This window comes from Mauremys reevesii, linkage group 3, assembly GCF_016161935.1.
Source record: "Mauremys reevesii isolate NIE-2019 linkage group 3, ASM1616193v1, whole genome shotgun sequence".
Lineage (NCBI taxonomy): Eukaryota > Metazoa > Chordata > Testudines > Geoemydidae > Mauremys > Mauremys reevesii.
Window position 1 is genome coordinate 204,887,903 of NC_052625.1, and position 25,939 is coordinate 204,913,841.

At 46.5% G+C, this 25,939-nt stretch overlaps 2 protein-coding genes across 2 annotated transcripts; both read left to right on the forward strand.

Moving 5' to 3' along the window:
- Window positions 1-1,788: 1,788 nt before the first annotated feature.
- Window positions 1,789-8,480, forward strand: LOC120400115 (interferon-induced very large GTPase 1-like). Its single transcript, XM_039528495.1, has one exon. It carries the CDS (start codon window positions 1,789-1,791, stop codon window positions 8,401-8,403), a length of 6,615 nt encoding a protein of 2,204 aa, XP_039384429.1. The 3' UTR covers window positions 8,404-8,480.
- A 707-nt stretch (window positions 8,481-9,187) lies between these two features.
- LOC120400120 (interferon-induced very large GTPase 1-like) lies at window positions 9,188-16,969 on the forward strand. Its single transcript, XM_039528510.1, has one exon. It carries the CDS (start codon window positions 9,188-9,190, stop codon window positions 16,496-16,498), a length of 7,311 nt encoding a protein of 2,436 aa, XP_039384444.1. The 3' UTR covers window positions 16,499-16,969.
- The last annotated feature ends 8,970 nt before the right edge of the window (window positions 16,970-25,939 follow it).

The following is a 25,939-nucleotide window of genomic DNA, read 5'->3' on the forward strand; positions in this document are numbered from 1 at the left end:
GGGCTGGGCTGGGCTGGGGCCAGCTCTGGCCCCCAGAAGGGGCGGGGTCTGGGGCAGAAGGGGTGGGGCTGGGGGGATCAGAGCCAGCCCGCCCTGTACCGATAAGTGCCCCCTCCTTCTTCCCACTCCTCCTCCCTCCCCTGCCAGGGTAGCAGTGGCAGCCGGGAGCTCCAAGGGCTATTTAAAGGGCCAGGGGCAGTAGAGGCAGCGGGAGCCCCAGGTCCTTTAAATTGCCACCTGGGGAAGCCAGTTCGCCCTAGTCCGGCGACTGGCTCTTGCACCCTGCCAGCAGGATGAATGCAGGGCCTTTAGTGCCTGTAGCCCTGGGCTAAGTGGGCCCCGCAAAAAAGATCTGGACTGTCGGGGTGCGGGAGGTGGATCCACGCACTGCTGTTCCCGCTGGCCTGGAGCTGCGCGGCAATCAGGGGAAGCGCCGATGCTCCATCTGCGCACTGCCCTCGCCTGCTGGCACTGCCCCCGCAGAGCCTGTCGGCTGGGAATTGCGACCAATGGGAGCCGTGGGGGTGGTGCCTGTAGGCAAGGGCAGCGCGTGGAGGCACCTGCCCCCCCCCCATGCACTGGCCACTTCCAGGAGTGGCTGGGGGCCAGGGCAGGCAAGGAACCTGTCTAAGCCCTGCTGCACCACCAAACGAGAGCTGCCCAAGGTAAGCACCCTGCATCCCAAGCCCCTGCCCCAGCCCTGAGCTCCGCCCCACCCCCTAACCCCCTGCCCCAGCCCCGCGCCCCCTCCCGCACCCCAGCCCCTGCCCCTGCCCCGAGCCCCCTCCCGCACCCCAACCCCTCCCCCAGCCCCGCGCCCCTCCCGCACTCCCAGCCCCTGCCCCAGCCCCGCGCCTCCCGCACCCCAACCTCTGCCCCAGCCCCGAGCTCCCTCCCTCACCCAAACCCCTCCCCCAGCCCCGAGCCCCCTCCCGCACTCCCAGCCCCTGCCCCAGCCCCGCGCCTCCCGCACCCCAACCCCTGCCCCAGCCCCGCACCCTCCCGCACCCCAACCCCTGCCCCAGCCCCGCGCCCCCTCCCCCCCCCCAACCCCTGCCCCAGCCCCGAGCCCCGTCCCGCACCCTAATTCCTGCCCCAGCCCCGAGCCCCCTCAGCCCCTGCCCCATCCCTGAGCTCCGTCCCGCACCCCAACCGCTGCCCCAGCCCTGAGCCCCTCAGCCCCTGCCCCAGCCCTGAGCCCCTCCCGCGCCCCAGCCCCAGCCCCGAGCCCTCAGCCCCTGCCCCAGCCCCGAGCCCCGTTCTGCACCCTAACTTCTGGCCAGACTTTGCACTCCAACCTCCTGCTCCAGCCCATATCCCCCTCCCATACCCCAAACCCCTTGGCCTCAGCCTGGAGCCCCCTCCCACCCACCCCCAAACCCCTCATCTCCAGCCCCAGCCCAGAGCCCACGCCCCCAGCTGGAGCCCTCACTTCCTCCCACACCCAACCCTCTGCCACAGCCTAGAGCCCCCTCCTGCAATAAATAAGTTAGTTAAATTTAGTTTTCATTTTATTGAAAATGTATTTGAAAATTTTAGTGCATTTGGTTATATTTATAGTTATATATTTAATATTATTGAGTGTGTGTTGGGTGGGGTTGTGAACAGGGCCTACAGTTTTCATGTGGCTCTTTTGGTTGATGATGTTGCAAATGTGGCTCCTAAGTCACATAACTGTGAGTACCACTGGTGTAGCCCATTGTAGGCCGGGAGTGAAGCTGGCGGATGTAGGGAGGGAGGGACATCGTCATCTGAGTGTGATATTATTTTTTACTCCATTTCACAGCCATGTCTATGGGAAAGGAAAAACCCCAGAATTCAGCTCCGGGAGATCCTGCAGAGGATGAACTAGCCAAGAGATTGGAAGCAGTGGGTCTGAGTGCAGAGTACTGGCTGCCCAAACTGCACAAACAACTTGGAGTTACCTCTGCCCAAGCCCTGAAACACCTGCGATATGAAGACTACCTAAAGTTAGAATGCGACATGCAGCTCACATGGGAAAAGCAGGCGCTCCAAGAACTACGTAAGACAGACAGCAACGGAACAATGAAGCAGCTGCAGGAGCAGCGCTTGGAGAAGCTAAAGAAGAGGCAGGAGCAGGCTAACGCAGCACTTGAGGGATCAAAAGAAATGCAGGAGAAAGGCAGGAGCTGCCATGAGGAAGCTGTAAGAAAGAAAGAGGAGGAGCTGCGGCAAGCTATGGACATCGCCCCAGAGTATTGGGCACCAGCTGAGAAGCCTCTGAAGGAAGTGATAGAGAATGTGCACAGACAATTAGACCTCGTGGAGGAGTCAGTGTCCCAGATTGAGAATCTCCTTGACAAGGAAGTTTTGAGATGGGCATCCGGAGGGCTGGCCCTGCAGGGCATTTACCGGACCAAGAAGCTTGCAGAGATGGTGGAGAAGCTAGAGCAGCTCATAGACATCCCAGAAGGGTTTGAGTTCTTAGGTCCAGTGCAAGGGCCACTGTTTGAGAAGAAGGAGTTTTCATCTGCCAAAGCAGAGTCCACATTCACAAGGACCATGGAAAACCTGGGCTTCAGCATTAGTGTCACAGCCAAAGGTGGATTTGGGAGTTTTAGTGCTGAAACCAGCTCAGATTACAGCAGCTCTTCAGAGTCTGAAGGAACCCACAGGTCCCGCTTGGAACACACCTACATGAAGTCCTGGGAAGTCTCTGGGGATGAAGAACAGCTGGTGACACTGATGAACTTCAAACAGAAGCTGAATGAAAAAACAAGAAGCCCTAATGTATGGATCAACATTTGCCTGTCAGAGAAGGTGCTTCAATATTTCCTGGAAAAAACTGTTTCTCTGTGCAAAGATTTATCTGCTCCAAATGAGAAGTACATCAAAGCTTTGCTGCACTGCCTTCTGGATCCTTATATCTATTCAGTTAAGCATTTCCCCAAATCTTCTTTCATTATGCAATGGATTTTCCAGTCAGCAGAAGAACAAGCAGGACAGAGCTGCAGCTCAGATCTTACAGATTTCATTAAAGTTTTACAACAAATGGAAAGTGAAATCAAGGAAGCTACTGCTGCCTCTATGAATTCTCCAGCAGCACAGCAAGAAGCAAAAAGAAAAGCTACTCTGATTCTCAGTTTATCCTTCCATTCATTACTGCAGGCTCTAAGAAAGAGAGCTGAGACAGACACAGAACTGTTATTGCTCTCCATTGCAGCCAGTGCAGGATACCGTGTGGACAGTAACACTTTTCAGTATCTCCTCGGGTGCCCAGAAATTAACTTCATGTTAGAGGAAATGCAAAGGGCACATGAGAGATATTTGACCCTTAGGGATCAGGATGTTTCCAGAGCTCAGGCTTTCCTGCTGTTGACAGGTCTGACAGTAGCAGCTAAAAATAAAGTTATGGCCCCCGAAGAGAAGAAGAAATGTTTGACTTTTATTGAAGGTCACATGGGCAACTTGCTGTCACAGGAAGTTACTTTTGTCCTTACAAAGCACAGGGCACTCACTGATTGGAAGGCACTGGAAAGAGACTTGAATTCCCTTGTAAACGGAAATTTTGAAGCCACAAATGATGATTGGCAGAAGGAGCATATAAAGAAAGAATTAGAAAACGTATCGCAAGAAACCAAGCAGGTAAATTCACCACTGTCAACATCCAAAGAAGTGCAATCCAGTGACACTAAGACATATAAATTTCCCAAAACTCCAGAGTTTCTCAAATTAATCAAGCGACTTAAACTTGAAAATTACTATCCAAATAAAATGGGGATGGCAGATTTCCAGATAATGCACAAAACATCTTTACATGGCAGCCACCCCGGCAATGAAAGTGAGCTGCCATTTTATTTTTTGGATAAGCTGTTGATGCTGGACTATCGGGTAAGATATTTGGTTTGCAAGGATGACAGTAAAACAAAACAAGGCATAGTCAATACACTGAACACCGGAGATGATGTGATAGCTAATTTAGATGACATTTTTAATGATGATGATGAGGAATCTAATGAATTTCCTGAAATTAATGAGGGTCAGGTGCATCCCATGGACATCCAAATGGCAATTTTTCACTGTGCAGATGATTTCATGAGGCAATATATTTCAACAAAACTTTCTTTATGTCAATTTGCACTTCCACTTTTGGTACCAGATCCCTGCACTTCACAAATAGAATTCCCTCTTTGGTCCTTTTGCCAAGTTAACAAGAAATGGCAGAGTCATGGAGAATGTCAAAACAGGGCTGGGATTAGGAAATGTAAAGATAAATTGATTTATCAAGCAGATCTACCAGTGGTGTCCTTCATAAGATTTGGTGCATCTTCTTTTTCTAAATCTCAGCTCTTGAATACACTGTTGAGTAAGCAAAAGCTTAATATTTTTTTCCATCGTCACTGTAGAGGCAGCATTAAAAATTGCCTGTTGATGGAAGGTGTTGTAGAAATCACCTGGTATTGCCCAGGTAGAGATGATGATGACAGGTTTGACAACTGCATCACATTCACTAATCTTCATGGAGATGCAAGAGAACATGAGCAACAAGTCAAATTTTTACAGGAAATAGCTTCTGTCACTGTGGTTCTCTTGTCAGACACTGATCGGAATGAAAACGGCAAGAAGGTTTTACAAAACCTCTTAAAATCCTCCAAACCTTTCATCTTTCTCTGTATTGACAAAGAGAGGACATCAATTAACAAGTTTGGAAAGCGAGTAAAAATAGCCATTAAGAACCAGAGTGAGTCAAAATTAATGGAGGAACTGACCACTGCAATTAAACGTGCTGTAGAAACTTCAAATATTCCTTGTAGTCTAGATAAATGTGCAAAGACTGCTCAAAAGCATGGATTCCGTGTTGACGAAGACAAAAGAGAGTGCAAGGAAGGCAAAGAACTGGCAGAAAAAGTAATGGGTTTTCTGAAACAGAAAAACATTTTAGATACTAAGGAGAAATTATTACCTCTCCAGGGAGAGTTGTGGCACAAGTGGTGTAAAAAGGATAAAGAACGAACCCATTTGCAGGACGATGAGAACATGGGCATTGAACAGCACCTAAGCCAAATAAAATCAGAAAAGCATGCACTGCGACAGGAGCAGTTACAGAGAGCATTCCCCCTGAATGAACTAATGCAGTCAGTGCTTTCAGCTCTGAATTTACCTTCCCAGAAAACCAAAATGTACTTCTTACAGTGGCTGAAAGTATTTATAGCTGATCTGTCATCTGATCATTTTCCAGAGCTTCACCAAAAATACTATGATTTGTGGTCACAAAACCAAACAGGAGGAAATAATGACTTGCAAAAACAATTAGAAAAATTATCACATAAAATAAATGAATCTACTTTTGGCCTTGAGCATCTTTTGAGAGAGGTGGGTCAGATTTATGAAGCTTTGGATGCACTACCTGAACAGGATAAGTGTTTTCTTGAACTACCAAAAATTGTAGCTGATTTGATGGTTGAAGGGTATCCTATCGAGCTGCTGGATGGTGACACTTCTTATGTGCCAATGAAGTGGGTTGGAGCCATCTTTGACAAGTTAATTGAGAAATTAGGAGACCAGAAAGTGTTTGTCCTTTCTGTACTTGGCATCCAGAGCACTGGAAAATCAACCCTGCTGAATGCCATGTTTGGACTTCAGTTTAAAGTCAGTGCAGGGAGATGCACCAGGGGAGCATTTATGCAGCTAGTTAAGGTGGATGATGAGCTCAGAAAAGAGCTGAACTTTGACTTTGTGGTAGTTGTTGACACTGAAGGGCTTCGGGCCATAGAGCTAGAAAATAGATCAGCACTCAGGCATGATAACGAGCTAGCCACTTTTGTCATTGGTCTTGGCAACACGACTCTGATCAATATTTTTGGAGAGAATCCTTCAGAAATGCAAGATATCTTGCAGATCGCTGTCCAGGCATTTCTGAGGATGAAGCAAATAAATCTCTCCCCAAGCTGTTTGTTTGTGCATCAAAATGTTGGAGACATAACTGTGAATGAAAAGAATATGGAAGGACGAAGACACCTTCAGGAAAAATTAGATGAAATGGCAGTTACTGCAGCCAAGCAAGAGTTCTGTAAAGTTACCTGTTTTAGTGATGTTATCCAATTTGATGTGAAGACCCACGTTCATTACTTTCCTCACCTCTGGGAAGGAGACCCACCGATGGCACCTCCAAACCCCAGTTACAGCCAACGAGTGCAAGAACTAAAGAGAGAAATTCTCATGGCTGCCAAAGAAAAATCTGAACAAAGTTTTCTAACGCTGTCAGAATTAAAAACACGCACTCAGGACCTGTGGGAGGCTTTGTTAAATGAGAATTTTGTCTTCAGCTTTAAAAATACACAGGAGATTGTTGTATACAGCAGACTGGAAAACAACTATAACAAATGGACCTGGGAATTGAGACATTTCATGCTTGATTTGCAGAACAAGTTGAACATCCAAATTCAGAATGGAAAAATCTCCAAAATAGATACAGTAGATCTTGAAAAAAGAGTTAAAGAAAAATATGATGTCATTGAAAAGGATCTAGAAAGATATTTTAGAGAAGACAAGGACTGTAACATACTGATTCAATGGGAAAAAAATATTAAAACAAAAATGAACTTTTTCAGACAAGAACTGATTGACAAAATTTCTCAAAAGGTTCAAGATCTTATCAATCTAAAGAATCATCAGAGCAGTTTTGAACAAAGGAAATCAACTTATAAAGATGTGTTGCTTAGAAAAAGCAAGGAGTTGGCCCGAAATTTCAGAGATAAGGAATTGAATGAAAGTGAGCTTGGAGATAGCTTTATCAGAATGTGGAATGAATGGGTTATTGAGGTGTCCTCTGCTGCCCCTCGTGTTGAAGAGCCCAATTTTAATGCTGATATGGAGATTTTCCTTTACAATCATTTTAGATCAGAACACAATATAAGAAACAGGATTACAACATCCTTTGAATGGACTGTTTTTCCTGTGAACCCTTCTGAGCACATCTCAATGAAGAGCAAATGGTATGGACTAAAGAAGAAGACTAAAGAATGTGATGTTGAGAATTTAAAGACAATGGCAGCACACCTAGAGCATCATATCTGTGAATACATTGAGAACAAAGCAAGCAAGATAATGAATTACAGTCCCAGTTATTTTCATGAAATAGTGGAGTTAATAAGCAAAGAGTTAGAATCTGATTCAGAGAATGACAATTTTACATTAACACACTCATACAAAGTGGATGTCTCTCTATATTTATGCCAAATGGCAAGAAGGAAGTTTAGCGAGACATTCAAAGCATTCCAGAAGTCAGATGATCCAATCTGGTATCTTGAAAGTAAGAGAGAGGAATTCTTTAGCTCTTTTAAAATCGCCTGCCAAGGAGCAACATCCATCACAACTTTTGCTGAAATTTTATGCAGCAATCTTAAATCCGCTATCTGCCATGCAGTCTATGACAAGACTGCCATTGACATAGCAAATGAGATGAGGTCTAAGCATCCAGCCTTCAATGGCAATAGAAGCAAACTGGAACTGTTCATGCTGGATTGTCTTTTAAAGCGGGAAGATTTTGAAAAATACCAACAGTATATTTATAACCCAAGGTATTATATGGAGGATTTTATCAGACGAGCTGTTGATAGGTATTGTTTAGACAAAAAAAATCCAAAATTGAAAAAAAAATTAAATTTAAATCTTGATTGTTTCCAGACTCTTGTTCTTTCGGCAATTGATGAATCAACTAAAGTTGTTAAAGATAAACATGGCAACGTAGCCTCGTGGTTGGATGAATTTTGTACCAGGCTTGGAAATGATATGTACCTTCCCAGAAGGAATCTGACAAGCATTGAACATCAAGAGATAAAAGACATACAATTTCTTGAAGAAGTGGTGAGTGAGTCACTGATCCCTGCCATAGAGCAGCTGAAACAAACATTCTCTGAGATTGATTTGGATCCGTTTGTCACAAAACCCCATCAACTCCTCTTTGAGCAGCTCAGTGGGTGTTTGAAGCAATGTCCCTTTTGCAAGGCTGTCTGCACAAACACAATTCCTGGTCATGATGGAGATCACAGCGCTCTTTATCATCGTCCTCAGGCTCTGGCTGGCATCCAGTGGGAAGGGACAAATCATCTAGTCACTGACATTTGTACCAGCCTTGTAGCAAGTGACTGCAAAATAGTGCTTGATGGAAAAACAATTCCGTGCAAAAATTATCGAGACGTAGGACCTGACTTTGCAAATTGGGACATCAAATCAGATACCTCCCGACTGTCTTATTGGAAATGGTTTGTCAGTCATTTCAGCTCTGACTTAGAAAAAATGCATAATGGAAAGTTTGAAGGCAAGGGGGAAATCCCGACTGATTGGAATAACTTAAACAAGGAGAAAGTACTTGCTGAGATGTTATCAATGCGGACCATGTTTGATGGTAAGAATGAATTGGATGTGAAATTTATGTTTTGAAAAGGATATTGAAAAATATTTGCAATGAATAGCTTGAATAGCTTTAGGAAGGAACTTTTTCTATCAAAAATAAAGTGAAGTGTATTGGAGGGTTTGTCATATTTTACTTAAAAAAAAACCACCCACAATATTTTTTGTAGGCCTCAAGGGAGAAGTTGCCATGAAACTTTCCAAAAGAAGCATACTTCTTCATAATAGATACCAAATTGATAAAATCTTTATTAAAATGAATGAAAAAACAACAAATGCTACGAAACGCAGAGTTACAAAGTAATAACACAACTCTGTGACTCCTGATGGTAACATCTCTATTAGAGAGAACTACTTAGCTGAACATACTCACATCCTTCCTTGAAGGCCTGGCAGTAGAAGATGGAGGACCAGCCTGGCTCCAGTCAGCACCACTGATTGGACCAGTGACTGTCCAGTTGGTGGTGCCACGCAGCAGGACTAGCAGGCTCCCTGCTAGACTCTGCGCCATGCCAGAGACAATGGCTAATAGCCATTGATGGACCTGTATTTGAAAATTTCAGTGCATTTGGTTATATTTATAGTTATATATTTAATATTATTGGGTGTGTGTGTTGTGTGGGGTTGTGAACAGGGCATACAGTTTTCATGTGGCTCTTTTGGTTGATGATGTTGCAAATGTGGCTCCCAAGTCACATAACTGTGAGTGCCACTGGTGTAGCCCATTGTAGGCCGGGAGTGAAGCTGGCGGACGTAGGGAGGGAGGGACATTGTCATCTGAGTGTGATATTATTTTTTACTCCATTTCACAGCCATGTCTATGGGAAAGGAAAAACCCCAGAATTCAGCTCCGGGAGATGCTGCAGAGGATGAACTAGCCAAGAGACTGGAAGCAGTGGGTCTGAGTGCAGAGTACTGGCTGCCGAAACTACACAAACAACTTGGAGTTACCTCTGCCCAAGCCCTGAAACACCTGCGATATGAAGACTTCCTAAAGTTAGAATGCGACGTGCAGCACACGTGGGAAAAGCAGGCGCTCCAAGAACTACGTAAGACAGACAGCAAGGCAACGATGAAGCAGCTGCAGGAGCAGCGCTTGGAGATGCTAAAGAAGAGGCAGGAGCAGGCTAAGTCGGCACTGAAGGAGCTAAAAGAAATGCAGGAGAAAGGCAGGAGCCGCCATGAGGAAGCTGTAAGAAAGAAAGAGGAGGAGCTGCGGCAAGCTATGGACATAGCCCCAGAGTATTGGGCACCAGCTGAGAAGCCTTTGAAGGAAGTGATAGAGAATGTGCACAAACAATTAGACCTCCTGGAGGAGTCAGTGTCCCAGAGTGAGAATCTCCCTGACAAGGAAGTTTTGAGACGGGCGTCGGGAGGGCTGGCCCTGCAGGGCATTTACAAAACCAACAAGCTCATGGAGATGGTGGAGAAGCGAGAGCAGCTCATAGACATCCCAGAAGGGTTTGAGCTCTTTGGCCCAGAGCAAGGGCCATTGTTTGAGAAGAAGGAGTTTGCATCGGCCGAAGCAGAATCCACATTCACCAGGACCATGGAAAAACTGGGCTTCAGCATTAGTGTCACAGCCAAAGGTGGATTTTGGGGGTTTAGTGCTGAAACCAGCACAGATTACAGCAGCTCTTCAGAGTCTGAAGAAACCCACAGGTCCCGCTTGGAACACACCTACATTTGCACCACCAAGTACAGCTACATCCCACTGGCCTCATGCTACTTCCCCAAGGATCAGCTTCGACTTTCCAGTGCAGCGCTGCAAGAGTTAAAAGACATGGAGCAGCTTTTGAGTCACACCCCAGAGCCAGACAAGCTCAACATGCTGAAGAGCAGGGGCAGGCGATTCTTCAAGAGATTCGGGTCTCATGTAAACCTGGGCCCCCTTCACTTGGGTGGGATATTCTGGTGGAAAGCGTCTTCTGAGGGATTCCGGGCAGAGCAGCTGGACGAGGTGAAGAAACGAACATCTGATGCACTCAGCTCCTATGTTGGGGGCAGCTACAGTGGCTTTGGTTTGAGCATTGCAGCTGGTGTGACTGCATCAAAATCAGATTCTGAAGCCTCATCTCAGGGCAGAGACAGAAAACAAACCCAAACAGAGATTCAGCTGTTTGTGACCAAGACAGGAGGCCCACCAGAGACACATTCTCTTGCCGAATGGCAATCTGGGCTTGTCACCAGTAACAAAACCTGGAGTGTCATTGACCGAGGCTTTCAGCTAATTCCTGTGTGGGAGATAATCCTATCCAATCACAGACAAGATTTTAGAGATGTTCATCAAATCAGCAGCAGTCTCAGAAATGCCTATGAAGTCCTAACTAACCAAAGTGTAGGTACATTGTTTGGAGAGGGATTAGCCAGTGCAGTGGATGAGGCCAGATCATTCATAGAGGAAATTAAGTCCTGGGAAGTCACTGGGGATGAAGAACAGCTGGTGAAATTGATCAATTTCAGACAAAAGCTGTCTGAAACAACTAAGAACTACAGTGCATGGATTAACATTTGCCTGTCGGATAAGGTGCTTCAAGATTTCCTAGAAAATACAGTTTCATGGTGCAAAGATTTGCCGGCACAGAATACTGTATACATTAAATCTTTGCTGCGCTGCCTTCTGGACCCTCATGTCTATTCAGTTAAGAATTTCCCCAAATCTTCCTCCATCATGAAGTGGATTTTTCATGAAGAAAAAAAGCAACAGAAAAGTCTCTCTCTCTCTGAATTTGCTGATTTTATTCAAATCCTACAGGAAATGAAGGATTACATACAGGAAGTTACTTATGACCCTAAGTCCTCTGCAGTAACAGTGCATGAAGCAAAGATAAAGGCCACCTTAAATGTGAGCTTAACTTTGTCTTCCTTTCTGCAGGCTTTAAGAGAGACAATGCAGACAGACATAGAGCTGTTATTACTCTCAGTTGCAACCAGCACAGGATACCGTGTGGACAGTAACACTTTTCAGTATCTCCTCGGGTGCCCAGAAATTAACTTCATGTTAAAAGAAATGCAAATGGCACACGAGGAATATTTGAGTCACAGGGATCAAAATGTTTCCAGAGCTCAGGCTTCCCTGCTGTTGACAGGTCTGACAGTGACAGCTGAATTCAAAGATGTAACTCCGGAGGAGAAGAATAAACGTTTAACTTTTATGAAACATCACATGGGAAAATTACTCTGTGCTGAAATAGCAAATGTTCTTAGAAAGCACAGTGAACAGAATGATTGGGACATCCTGGAAAAAGACTTAAATTGCCTTTTAAATGGGGATTTTGAAGCTGCAAAGGATAATTTGCAGAAACAGGATATAATAAAAGAACTAGAAGACATCTGTCAAAGAGCAAAACCATCAAAATTAGAACCAAAAGTGCAATCTACTGATGCTGAAATATATGAACCTATTGAAAACCAAGAGTTCCTTAATTTAATTAAACGACTTGGACTTGAAAGGTACTATCCAAGGAAAATGGGGACAGACAGTTTTCATATAATTTACAAGACCTCTTTACATGACGGCGAGCCCAGCGCAGAGGATAAGCTGCCATTTTATTTTTTGCAAAAGCTGTTAATGGTGGACTATCGGGTCAGGTATTTGGTTTGTAAGGATGACAGTAAAACAAAACAAGATATAACAAGGGCATTGAACACCACAGACAAAAAGAGTGAATCCTCAGATACATTTGATGACTTTTTTGATGATTTTAGTGAGGGAGCCAATGAATCTACTATAAATCAGGGACACGTGCACCCAATGGATATCCAGATGGCAATTTTTCATTGTGCAGATGATTTCATGAGACAATATGTTGCAACAAAGCTCGCTTTCTGCCAGTTTGCACTCCCGCTTCTGGTGCCAAATCCTTGTACTTCACAAATAGAATTCCCTCTTTGGTCCCTTAGCCAAGTTAAAAAGAGCTGGAAAAGTGCTGAGAAATCAGGAGTTGAGAGCACCATTCAAAATTATAAAAACAAACTGATTTATCAAGCAGATACACCTGTGGTGTCCTTCACACGGATTGGTAATTCGCCTCATTGTTCTAAGTCTCAGATCCTGAATGCTCTCCTGAGTAAGCACAAACATGACATTTTTTTCCACCGTCACTGTAGAGGCAGCAGCAAAGATTGTGTCCTGATGAACGGGGTTGTGGAAATCTCCTGGTACTGTTCAGGAGGAACTGATGATGACAGATTTAAGAACTGCGTCGCCTTCACAAACCTGCATGGGGATGCACGAGAGCACAAGCGGCAAGTCACATTTTTACAGGAGATCGCGTCTATAAATGTGGTTCTCTTGTCAGGTACAGATCAGAATGACAAAAGGGGAAAGCAAATTATCCGTGATCTCTGGCAATCTCAAAAGCCTTTGATCTGCCTTTTTGCTGAAAAAGAGAACATTGTGGCTGGTAAATCGAGCCAGAATGTAGGAATAGGCATCAAGAACAGAAATGAGGCAGAATTAATAGATGAAATAACAGCAACAATCAGAGATTTTCTGGCAGGCTCAGTTGCCACTTGTAGTCTTGATGCTTGTGTAAGAACTGCTCGCGAGCATGGCTTCCTCATTGACGAAGACAAGGAAGAGTGCAAGGAAGCCAAGTCAAAGGCACAGGCATTGATGGTCCTCTTGAAAAAGCATAGCTTAGCAAGCATGAAGGAAGAGCTATTGCCTCTTCAAGGAGAATTGTGGCACAGGTGGTGTAAGAAAGATAAGGAACTTACCCGCTTGCATGATAAAAAGAACAGAAGCATTGAACAGCACCGGAGCCAAATTGAATCAGATAAATATGCAATACGACGTGATCAATTAATTAGAGCATTCCCCCTCAATAACCTAATGAAGTCAGTGCTTGAATTTCTCCAATCACATCCAGAAGCCACCAAAAAATACTTCCTGCAATGGATGAAAGTATTTATGGATGAATTGTCCTCTGAGCGCCTTGCAGATCTTCACCAGAAATACCACAAATTATGGTCTGAAATATTGATAAAGAAAAAGGAAGAAAATAAGTTGAAAACTAGATTGCAAAATGATTTAGAAAATCTCTCAGCTGAGATAAATAATTCTACAATTGGCCTTGAACACATTTTGAGAGAGCTAGGTCAGATTTATGAAGCTCTGGATGCAATGGTCCAAAAGGATAAATGTTTTCTTGAATTACCTCAAATTGCAGCTGACCTGATGGTTTCAGGTTATCCCATCGAGCTGATGGACGGTGATGCTTCATACGTGCCATTAAAATGGGTCGGAGCAGTTTTTGACTCATTAATTGAGAAGCTAGGAGACAGAAAGGTGTTTGTTCTTTCAGTGCTTGGCATCCAGAGCACTGGAAAATCAACGTTACTGAATGCCATGTTTGGTCTTCAGTTTGCTGTCAGTTCAGGGAGATGCACCAGGGGAGCGTTCATGCAGCTGATTAAGGTGGATGAGAACCTCCAACAGGATCTGAACTTTGATTACATACTAGTTATTGATACGGAAGGGCTCCGGGCCATAGAGAGAGCCAATAAGTTGTCCCTTAATCATGATAACGAGCTAGCCACCTTCGTCATTGGGATTGGCAACATGACTGTGATCAATATTTTTGGTGAGAACCCTTCAGAAATGCAAGATATCCTGCAGATCGCTGTCCAGGCATTTCTGAGGATGAAGCAGATAAAGCTCTCCCCAAGCTGTTTGTTTGTGCACCAAAATGTTGGAGAATTAACTGCAAAAGAACAGAATATGGAAGGACGAAGACGCCTCCAGCAAAAGTTAGATGAAATGACAGTTACTGCAGCCCAGCAAGAGTTCTGTGATGTTACCTGCTTTAGTGACGTTATCCAATTTGACGTGAACACCCACATTCATTACTTTGCTCACCTCTGGGAAGGGAACCCACCAATGGCACCTCCAAACCCCGGCTACAGCCAAAATGTGCAGGAACTAAAGAGCAAGATTCTCATGGCTGCCAAAAAGGAATCTCAGGGCAGTGTTTTAAGGCTGTCGGGATTAAAAGTCCGAATCGGCAATTTGTGGAAATCTTTGTTAAATGAGAACTTTATTTTTAGCTTTAAGAACACGCTGGAGATTGCGGCCTACAACAGGTTAGAAACAATGTTTAGCCAGTGGACCTGGCAGCTGAGAAGTCACATGCTAGAGCTGCAGATAAAACTAAACAATCAAATCAGGAACAGAGAAATGCTCCATATCACCAGAGAAAGCCTTGAAGAAGGAGTTAAAGGAAAATACGGTGCCATCATGGATCAACTTGAAAAGTATTTCAGTGAAGACCCAGATGCTGCAATATTGATTCAATGGAAAGCAAGCACAGAAATTAAACTGAAAGATCTTAAAATGTCACTTATTGATGAAACTAAGAGGAAATCTGAAGACCTTATCAGACTAAGGAAGAACCAAAGCAAACTGGATGAAAGGAAGTCAGAATATGAAAACGAGCTATTCAAAAGGAGCAAACAGCTGGCTCTGTCATTAAAGGGCAAGAAATTGAGTGAAAATGAACTGAGAGAGAACTTTAACCACCTATGGGGAAAATGGGTCTATGAAGTGTCCTCTGATACCCCTCCTGCTGAGGAGCCTAACATCGGGGTTGATATAGAAAACATCCTGCTCGAGCGTTTTGACCCAAAGTCTGTTATAGCAGAAAAAATTAAGGCCGGTTCTAGCAAGAACAGGTTTTCCACTGATTTTTCAAAGCATATCACCATAAAGAGAGAATGGTATGGAGTGAAGAAGACTTTAGAGAAGTGTGATAGAGACACCATAGAGCAGGTTACAGGTCGCATCACACAGGGGGTCAAAGAAATGATCGATAGGAAAGAGCAGCAGAGACTGGATTACAATGCAAGTTACATTCACGAAATACTGAATAAAATAAGAGAAGAGGTGTACTCTGCAGCTCCTAACCCAAAGTACACATTTAATAATGATTACATAATAGATTTATCAGTATTTTTATGCAAAATGGCAGCAGAAAGGTTTAAAAACATGCACAGGGCATTTCAAAAAGCAAATGATCCAACTGTCTACCTGGAGAGTAAAAGAGAAGATTTCTTCAAGTGTTTTCAGATTTCCTGCCAAGGAGCAGCCTCCATCACAGCATTTGCTGATTTCTTATGCACCAAGCTTGCTGCAGCTCTCCGCCAGGCAGTCTATGACAAGTCTGCCATTGACATAGCCAGTGAGATGAAGTCTACACTTCCAGCTTTCAATGGGAACAGATTGAAACTAGAAAACTATATTCTCGTGTATCTGGCAGAGAAGGAAGACTTTAAGGAGTACAAGCGATACATTCAATCCCCAAAATACTTTTTGGAGGATTTTATCAAGCAGCATGTTGATGATTATTGCTTAGACAAGAACAATCCAAAACTGAAGAGTTTCCTAAACAATTCCCTTGATTCTTTCCATATTCTTGTCCTTTCAGCTATTCGCGACTCGACTGAAGTTACTAAAGAAAGAAGTGGCAATGTATCACTATGGCTGGATGAATTTTGCAAGAGACTGCTACAGCATTTAACCCTTCCAAGAAGTGATCTAAAAGGCATTGAACATCAGGAGGTAACAGACATAGAGTTTCTTAAAGAAGCAATGAGTAAAGCATTGGCTCCTTTGCTAGAAAATCTGAAAAAAGACTTTGCTGCCATTGATATGGGGCCATTTCAAAGAAAACCACAACAAATACTAGCTGAACAGCTCTCTGGATGCTGGGAGAAGTGTCCCTTTTGCAAAGCTGTTTGCACAAATACCATATGTAACCATGATGGAGATCACAGTGTCCCTTTCCATCGTCCTCAAGCTACAACTGGCATCCACTACTATAAAACAAATCATCTGGTTACTGACATTTGTTCTAGTCTTTTAGGAAGTGATTGCTTATTAGTGCTGAGGGATGGCCGTGAAATTCCATACAGGAATTATCGGGATGCAGGACCTCGTCATTCCAAGTGGAGCATCACACCTGATGCCTCTGTGCAGCCTTACTGGAAATGGTTTGTGTGTCATTTCAGGGCAGAGCTAGAGAGTCAGTACTGTGGGAAATTTGAAGGCAAAGGGGAGATCCCTTCTCAGTGGAAACAAATTACAAAAGAGGATGTCCTCTCTGAGCTGGAAAAGCAATTCTAAGTTAGTCAGAAGGAAAGATTCTAAGCCTGATAGCAAATTTGTTGTTCTTGTTTGAAAGTGTATGAAACAACTGTGTTTTCAAATTATTCTTGTGTTTTGATTTAGGGAGATCATCATCCAAGGTAAACTACATTTAATTCCTCACAGCACTCAGAGAAATGAGACTATTCATTCAGTGTACAGTAGTGTAGTTGCATCATTATAACATCAGAGCCGTGTAGCTTTCCCAAATACAGTGATCGAATGCACTTATGCGTATAAAGAGAAAAATTCCCTGCTGGGAGCATATTATGAAAGATTAACTTGCTCAGCAAGGAATAGCCAGATGAAGAGCAAAGAGAGGCCTTAGTAAATACCATTGTTATAAAAGGTTATGATCTGATGCCAATTTCCCTGTGAGAATTATCTTTGACTTTAACCCAACAAAAGCAGGATATTAAAAAAAAACAACAACCACCCTGGAAGCCCTAAAACACAATGGTGAGATGGCATCAGACACCTGTCCTTTACTGGCAGCCTGCTTCAGAATGTGCCAGATTTGGTTCACAACAGAACGTCATAGAGGTGCATAACACATTTGGTGGGCTCCATCCTGCCCAGACAGCATGAAAACTAACTAAAGTGCAGAGGTATTTAATGCACACTGCCTTGTTTGATTTTAAATGCACAATCTGGGTACAGTTACATTATGGCAAACAGTTGTTTTTAATTTTATAATGTTCTGGTATCGTAGAATCATAGAATCTCAGGGTTGGAAGGGACCTCAGGAGGTCATCTAGTCCCATTCCCTGCTCAAAGCAGGACCAACACCAGCTAAATCATCCCAGCCAGGGCTTTGTCAAGCCGGGCCTTAAAAACCTCTAAGGAAGGAGATTCCACCACCGCCCTAGGGAACCCATTCCAGTGCTTCACCACCCTCCTAGTGAAATAGTTTTTCCTAATATCCAACCTAAACCTCCCCCACTGCAACTTGAGACCATTGCTCCTTGTTCTGTATATCTGAATAGAGAAGTACTTTGTATGCAAGAACCATTTACTGTAACATTAAATGCCAATTTTTCATCATTGAAATATGGGAGCCTTGTTTATCTAAACTTGTACACCTCTACCTCGACATCACGCTGTCCTCGGGAGCCAAAAAAATCTTACTGCGTTATAGGTGAAACCGCGTTATATCGAACTTGCTTTGATCCAAAGGAGTGTGCAGCCCACCTCCGCCCCCGAGCACTGCTTTACCGCGTTATATCAGGTTGCGTTATATAGGGGTAGAGGTGTAATAGCTGCAGTTAGCAGAAACTGTGTGTATCTGTTTGTTGACCAATGACCCTATCATATCTTGTGAGTGACTTTGCTATAGGCAGCACGACATTATAGCGGTATAAATATCGATGGGTGTATATTGCTTATTGGCTTGGAATGTGCATGGGGCAAGTAGCCGAACGTAAGTAACCGGGTTATTAAGCTTGCTGTGCTTATGGGCCTGTTGTATTGGTGTGAGGCCTTGTGGCAGTAGTTATGTTAAAGATGGAATTTTAGATGAAATGAGAACCCCAGAACACAAATTCTGCCCTCTCACTCTGGGAAGTTAAACAAATGACCATGAATGGGATAGTACATGGCAGGATTTTGAAAGAAGGGAGTTTTAGGGAGCGTTAGCAACCTGGTTGCTATGCAGGAACTAGGAAGTTGGACTCATTTATGTACTGGAATTATTAAGAGAGTATTAAGAAATGAATGATGTAGCTTATTAATATTAATGATTAAGGTGAAGGTGAAGGTGAAGGTGTAGTTATAAAAACCCAAAAGGCCACATATGGATAATGGGCAGGTATCAATCTTATCTTATTATGGTCACGGAAGGTGGTCAATATGGTTATATAGCCAATAAGTCACATAAAGTTGGAATATAAAAGATCCTGTGTAGTGCCCTGTTTTGGGTTCTCTTGGACTCTTGAACTGGTATCAGCTGGATCTGTGGCCTTCTGAGGTGTTCCACTAACTGATTCTTCACCCCTGTAATCCTAACTTTTAGATTGCAAGTATGAAATGTGTTCATTAGCCCTGCAGCTTGCGGTATGTGGGTTGCTTATTTTGACAGGTTGATGCTGTTTAGTAATTTTGTGTAGTGCAATTATTTGATGTCTTTGTAAGGTTATAATTGTACCTAGGCAGATCTACTGCAGATCGCACCAATCCCTGAATGAAAGAGAGGAGTCTGAAATTTCTGTGTAGCTCACTTTGGGAAAGAACCTGTGTTCATTGTTAAAACCTATGCATGATTCCAATTAAACATTATCAATGTGAAAAATAATACAGTGTCATCATTTATTAGGGCTATATATTCATAAGAACATAAGAACATAAGAACGGCTGTACCGGGTCAGACCAAAGGTCCATCTAGCCCAGTATCTGTCTACCGACAGTGGCCAATACCAAGTGCCCCAGAGGGAGTGAACCTAACAGGCAATGATCAAGTGATCTTCCTCCTGCCATCCATCTCCATCCTCTGACAAACAGAGGCTAGGGACACCATTCTTACCCATCCTGGCTAATAGCCATTTATGGACTTAGCCACCATGAATTTATCCAGTCCCCTTTTAAACCCTGTTATAGTCCTAGCCTTCACAACCTCCTCAGGTAAGGAGTTCCACAAGTTGACTGTGTGCTGCGTGAAGAAGAACTTCCTTTTATTTGTTTTAAACCTGCTGCATATTAATTTCAGTTGGTGACCCCTAGTTCTCATATTATGGGAATAAGTAAATAACTTTTCCTTATCCACTTTCTCAACATCACTCATGATTTTATATACCTCTATCATATCCCCTCTTAGTCTCCTCTTTTCCAAGCTGAAGAGTCCTAGCCTCTTTAATCTTTCCTCGTATGGGACCCTCTCCAAACCCCTAATCATTTTAGTTGCCCTTTTCTGAACCTTTTCTAGTGCTAGAATATCTTTTTTGAGGTGAGGAGACCACATCTGTACACAGTATTTGAGATGTGGGCGTACCATGGATTTATATAAGGGCAATACTATATTCTCCGTCTTGTTCTCTATCCCCTTTTTAATGATTCCTAACATCCTGTTTGCTTTTTTGATCGCCTCTGCACACTGCGTGGACATCTTCAGAGAACTATCCACGATGACTCCAAGATCTTTTTCCTGACTCGTAGCTAAATTAGCCCCCATCATATTGTATGTAGAGTTGGGGTTATTTTTTCCAATGTGCATTACTTTACATTTATCCACATTAAATTTCATTTGCCATTTTGTTGCCCAATCACTTAGTTTTGTGAGATCTTTTTGAAGTTCTTCACAGTCTGCTTTGGTCTTAACTATCTTGAGCAGTTTAGTATCATCTGCAAACTTTGCCACCTCACTGTTTACCCCTTTCTCCAGATCATTTATGAATAAGTTGAATAGGATTGGTCCTAGGACTGACCCTTGGGGAAAACCGCTAGTTACCCCTCTCCATTCTGAGAATTTACCATTAATTCCTACCCTTTGTTCCCTGTCTTTTAACCAGTTCTCAATCCATGAAAGGATCTTCCCCTTTATCCCATGACAGCTTAATTTACGTAAGAGCCTTTGGTGAGGGACCTTGTCAAAGGCTTTCTGGAAATCCAAGTACACTATGTCCACCGGATCCCCCTTGTCCACATGTTTGTTGACCCCTTCAAAGAACTCTAATAGATTAGTAAGACACGATTTCCCTTTACAGAAACCATGTTGGCTACTGCTCAATAATTTATGTTTTTCTATGTGTCTGACAATCTTATTCTTTACTATTGTTTCAACTAATTTGCCCGGTACCGACGTTAGACTTACCGGTCTGTAATTGCCGGGATCACCTCTAGAGCCCTTTTAAAATATTGGCGTTACATTAGCTAACTTCCAATCATTGGGTACCGAAGCCGATTTAAAGGACAGGTTACAAACCTTAGTTGATAGTTCCGCAACTTCACATTTGAGTTCTTTCAGAACTCTTGGGTGAATGCAATCTGGTCCCGGTGACTTGTTAATGTTGAGTTTATCAATTAATTCCAAAACCTCCTCTAGTGACACTTCAATCTGTGACAGTTTCTCAGATCTGTCACCTACAAAAGCCGGCTCAGGTTTGGGAATCTCCCTAACATCCTCAGCCGTGAAGACCGAAGCAAAGAATCCATTTAGTTTCTCCGCAATGACTTTATCGTCTTTAAGTGCTCCTTTTATATTTTGATCGTCACTGGTTGTTTAGCTGGCTTCCTGCTTCTGATGTACTTAAAAAACATTTTGTTATTACCTTTGGAGTTTTTGGCTAGCCGTTCTTCAAACTCCCCTTTGGCTTTTCTATACAATTTCTCAACCATGTGCTTACAAGATAGAAAGAACCGGAAATATGAAAAGCTGTGTTTAACTAGCAAGACTATCACTACATTTCTGTCCCGTACATTCCCTTCATTCTCCATAAAAATCATATCCTTGAAATGAAACAGGTTTCTATCAAACAGACCTTGCCAAAATTCTAGGCCTCAAACTCACTTTTCAATGTAATTACAAATAAAATATCTAAATTGCTCTTCGGAGCTACTGAGCGCTAGGCGGCAGGAGGTTCGCACTCATGACCCATCTGATCTCAGCTGCTAGATCCCAAGACAGCCCCTAACTCAGTGACCCATCAAACCGATTCCCATGAAATCTATCTGAACACGCAGCGAAGACAGCCAGCTTGCATGGAATGGCCAAATCCTGAGAGCTGAGGCGCACCTGCAGCTCCCATTGAAATCAATGGATGGGAGGCTGCGGTTAATAGGAGTTTGGCCTTGTAAAGTGTAAAGACTCCAATGCACCATGGCAGTATTTGGCTTATGTGGCCGTATTTCCACGGGGGCTCTGGATGCTCAGCTACGCCTATGGCCCTGCGCATGTCTCACCACGTCGAGTGACAGATCACTGGAAACTGCAGTATGGTAACAGCCCCTTTCCCCAGTCCTGGGTCTGTAATGTTCCAAGTCACTACATGTAATTTAAAGGAGAGAAATGCCCGACCTCCTCAAATAGGTGTGTGGCAACTCTCCAAAAAGGGCCATAGTTTTGGAGTTTAATGTACTCACCATACACCCCCCCACATCATGTATCATTTGAAAGCTTATTTTATATATGTTTATCGCAAACCCAACTATCTATATTACCCATTATATCTATAAGCCCCCATTACTGTTCCCTGTCTCTTCCTAATAACATGGGTCCCCTACCCCAGAGAGGTAGCCTCAGTGTGAGGGTATCATGTCACCACCTGGAAGGAGGGTCCCAACCATGGGATCATTTCCCTCTGCTCCAACTTGATGTTCTCCTTCCCCAAGACTTTCATCCTTTCCAACAGCACAGAGGCCGTCAGACCACTGTGGTATATCCTGGAAAGTCTCCTCTACGTACAACCATGGGCTGGAGGAGGCTAAGCCTCCCTGAACCTCGCACTGCTGGGAGTGAGGAGGCAATGGCAGATTTGGGGCCCCCAGAAAAATCTCCTCCTGCCACAGCCCTGGGGGTGGAGGAGCTCTCACTCCCTGCCAAGGCTCCAGGGCTGCAGTGCAGGCACACAGCTTGTCTGGTCTCGGGGCTGCAGCGGTGGCAGGTGAAGAAGCTAGCAGGGGGAGGTGCCTCAGGGGACAAGAGGCAGAGTGGGGGCAGAACAGGGGCAGGGCCATAAGGGAAGGGGCAGAAGTGGGAGAGGGCCAGGGGTGGAATGGGGGTGGCACTGCAGGGGAAGTGAAGGAATGGGGGGGGGGCAGTGGGTGGGGCCCTAGGTGGAAGGGGTAGAACAGGGGCAGGGCCATGGGTGGAATGGGGATGGCACTGCAGGGGGAAGGGAAGGAATGGGGTGGGGGCAATGGGTGGGGCCCTAGGTGGAAGAGGCAGAGCGGGGACAGGGCCATGGGTGGAATGGGGGTGGCACTGCAGGAGAAGGGAAGGAATGGGGTGGGGCAATGGGTGGGGCCCTAGGTGGAAGGGGTAGAACGGGGGAGGGGCTCCAGACTCGGAGCTGCAGCCAGGCCCAAGTGCTCTGTCGCAGTCCCGGTCCAGGCTGAGAGCCTGACTCTGGCTGGGGCCGAGCTCTCAGCCCCCCACTCCACTGCCCCGTGGCCCCAACCAAGCTTTCTGCCCCCACCCCCCACTCCAGCCATGGCCAGGGGAGAGAGGAGCCAAGCTCTCGGGCCTCCACTGAGAGCAGCAAGCAGAGACATGTCCTCAGCCGGAAAGAGGCAGGGCAAGGGGCCAGCCTCCCCAAGGGGAAACGCCACCCTCCGCCCTGCTGTCTGTCTCCCTCACCTCCTCCAGTTCAGCCACTCCGGTCTCCAGAGCCTGTCGCTGGTTTCTGAGGGCAGGAGCTGCTTGCACTGAATGCACACGTGCATCGCCGGCTCATACATGCTGCATTGGGCACAATAAACTGGAGTCTCCTTCCCCCGCACCGCCAACTTTGCGGCTGGACCGCTGATGAATTAGTGTTACTCTTGCTGGGGGTGTGTGTGTGTGTGTGTGTGTGTGTGTGTGTGTGTGTTTTATTGGGGGAGCAGTTACTGGCAAAAATTTAGACAATGTTTATTAGAATAGCTGCTCTCACGCTCCCTCCCTAAACTCCCTTGCAAAACTGCCCTGTTTGCTGGCCCCCCTGGTCACTTCACAAGTTGTCATTTTAATGTCCTGTCCTTAATCAAGGGATCCTAACGGGATTAGCCTCCCACCCCAGGTACCCACTAGCCCTGAGCAACTCCTGCCCTCAGGCAGCTCCACCCTCCCCCACAACCTCCTCTCTCTCCCTCTCCTCAGCCCCCTGCTTCCCCACCTCCTCTCTGCACCTCCCCTCCCCACCCCTAAAGCCCCCTGCTCTCCACACAGCCCCCACCCCCTGCTCAGCTCCCCCTGCCTTCCTGGCTCTCACTCTCCCAGCCCTGCCCTGTAACCCCAGCCGGCCCCTCTCTCCCCACAGCCGGGACACAATCAGCCCCAGGCCCCGCTGCTGGGCTGACTGTCCTTCGGCCGGCTCCGGCTGCTGCTGAAGAGTGCTAGGCCATGGGCCAGGTTGCCCCCTCAGCGCCATGGCCCACATGTAAGGGGGCTGCTGGCCCCCACTGACACTTAGTGGGGTTTTTGGCTGGCCTCTCCCAGTACCACAAGAAAGGGGAGGAGACAAAGAGAAATCAGAATCCTGACAGTCCCCAGGGCCAATGGGGAGAGGCATTGCTCCAAGTCAGCCCGACTGACAGGGCAGGCCGGCCAATGAGAGAGCCAGGAGCCCAGGGTCCCGTCCTCTGTGTGAGGGGAGCTGCCTGAGGCAGGGCAGAGCTAAGGGGAGAGCAGCAGCCAGAGCTGAGCAGAGGAGCAGGAGCAGCCAACGGCGCAGCTGGTCTGTGCTGCTCCGAGGAGCCATGTAGGGTTGACAGGTGTCCGGTTTCCACCCGGTGGAAAAGGGACCCTGGCAGTTCTGGTCGGCACCGCTGACCGGGCCATTAAGAGTCCGGTCGGTGGCACGAGGGGGACTGGAGCTAAGGCAGGCTCCCTGTCTGTCCTAGCTCCACACGGCTCCCTCCAGGTCTCTGCAGCCCCTAGGCCCCATGCGCTGCCTCCGCCCTGAGTGCCAGCTCTGCAGCTCCCATTGGCTGGGAACCACGACCAACGGGAGCTGTGGGGGCAGCTCCTCCAGGCACAAAGGCAGTGCACAGAGCCTCCCTGGCTGCCAGTGAGCCATGGGGCTGCAAGGAGCTGGTGGCTGATTGCCGGGAGCTGCGGTAAGTGCCGCTGGGACCCCGCACCACAACCTGCTGCCCCACCCAAACTCCATCCCAGAGCCTGCACTCCCCCATACCCCTGCCTCAGCCCTAATCCCCCTCCTGCATCCCAAACCCTTCATCCATGGCCCCACCCCGGAGCCCACATCTCCAGCCAGAATCCTCACCCCCTCTGCCACACCACTACCCCCTGCCCCAGCCTGGAACCCCCTCCTGCACCCCAAACCGCTCATCCCTGGCCCCACCCCAGACCCTGCACCCCCAGCTAGAATCCTCCTCCTCCTCCCACAGCCCAACCCCCTGCCCCAGCCTGGGGGAAGTGAGTGAGGGTGAGGGACAGCAAGCAATGGTGGGAGGGAACGGGGGCAGGACCTCAGAGAAGGGAGGGGCGGGGGCAGGGCGGGTGCAAGGATGTTTCATACCCTAGGCGAAATTTCCACCTTGCGCCCTCCCCCTCTCCCCCCGAGCCCTGTGGCTGCTGCTCCCACTTCTCCTGCCTCCCAGGCTTGCGGCGCCAATCAGCTGTTTGGCACCACAAGCCTAGGAGGGAGAGAAGCAGAGCGGGGCGGCATGCTCAGGGGAGGAGGCGGGGCAGAGGTGAGCTGGGGTAGGGGGCGGTTCCCCTGCATGCCACGCCCCCCTCTTCACTTGCTGCAGGCGGCCCTCCCCGAGCCCCCTGCCCCAGGTCCCTCCGCCTAAATGATGACGACGATCGGGGCGGCCGAAGATCCGGCTGCCCCCCAAATGCTAGCGCCCTAGGCAACCGCCTAGGTCGCCTAATGGGTTGCACCGGCCCTGGGCAGGGGTGTTCAGTTTTCTGTGATTAGAAAGTTGGCAACCCTAGAGCCACAGCTGAGCTAAAGGAGGGAGCTGTGGGGGTAGCGCTGGGACAGTGGGCACCAGCCATGCCACAAGTAACACTGGAGCCAAGTGCGGTGAGCAGCTGCAGAGACCAAGGGGGGCCCTGAGCAGAGGACCCTCGCCAGAAAAGAGACCTTGCAGGCTGGACTCGGAGGGGGGATGAGACCCTCGGGGGAGGAGGGGGGAGACCGATGCTGGGGAGAAGGGTCCTGACATGTGGCCGCCAGAGCAGCATCTGACACGCAGCGTCACCACAGTCCAACCAGGGCCTGGGAGGGAGGCTGGGAGTGTGAGGAACAGACAGTGAACTTTCCTTATGTCCCAGAGACGCCGAGCCCACAGGGCAGGACTACTTGTTTCCTTTAACCCTCTTCCATTTTTTCCCTTATTTTTCTTACAATTGCCGTCTAATAAATTGTATTTGGCTTGAACTTAATGTAGAGATCAGTGGGACAGGGAAGCGGCCAGTGCAGAGAGAGAGTACCTAGGAATGGGGCCGCTCTAGTCCCTTGTGACGGTGCTGCCCGTGGGAGCCAGCTGAGGTCACTCAATCAGGGTGAACTGCAAACAGACCGGGGCAGACAAACCCCAGAAGCTGGTGGTTATTCCAATACTTAGATTTACCAGCCAGCACAAAACAGCTTCTGTAGCACCTCACTGGCTACTCAGAGTCCAAACACTGCAGTTCCCTTAAAGTGCCCAGCCTCAGGCCTCCGTCCAGACACACCTGTCAGATATGATGATGATTCCTGAAAATCTTATCTCATCATATAAAAAAAAAAGGTTCTTCCAATCCCAAAGGATCAGCCACAC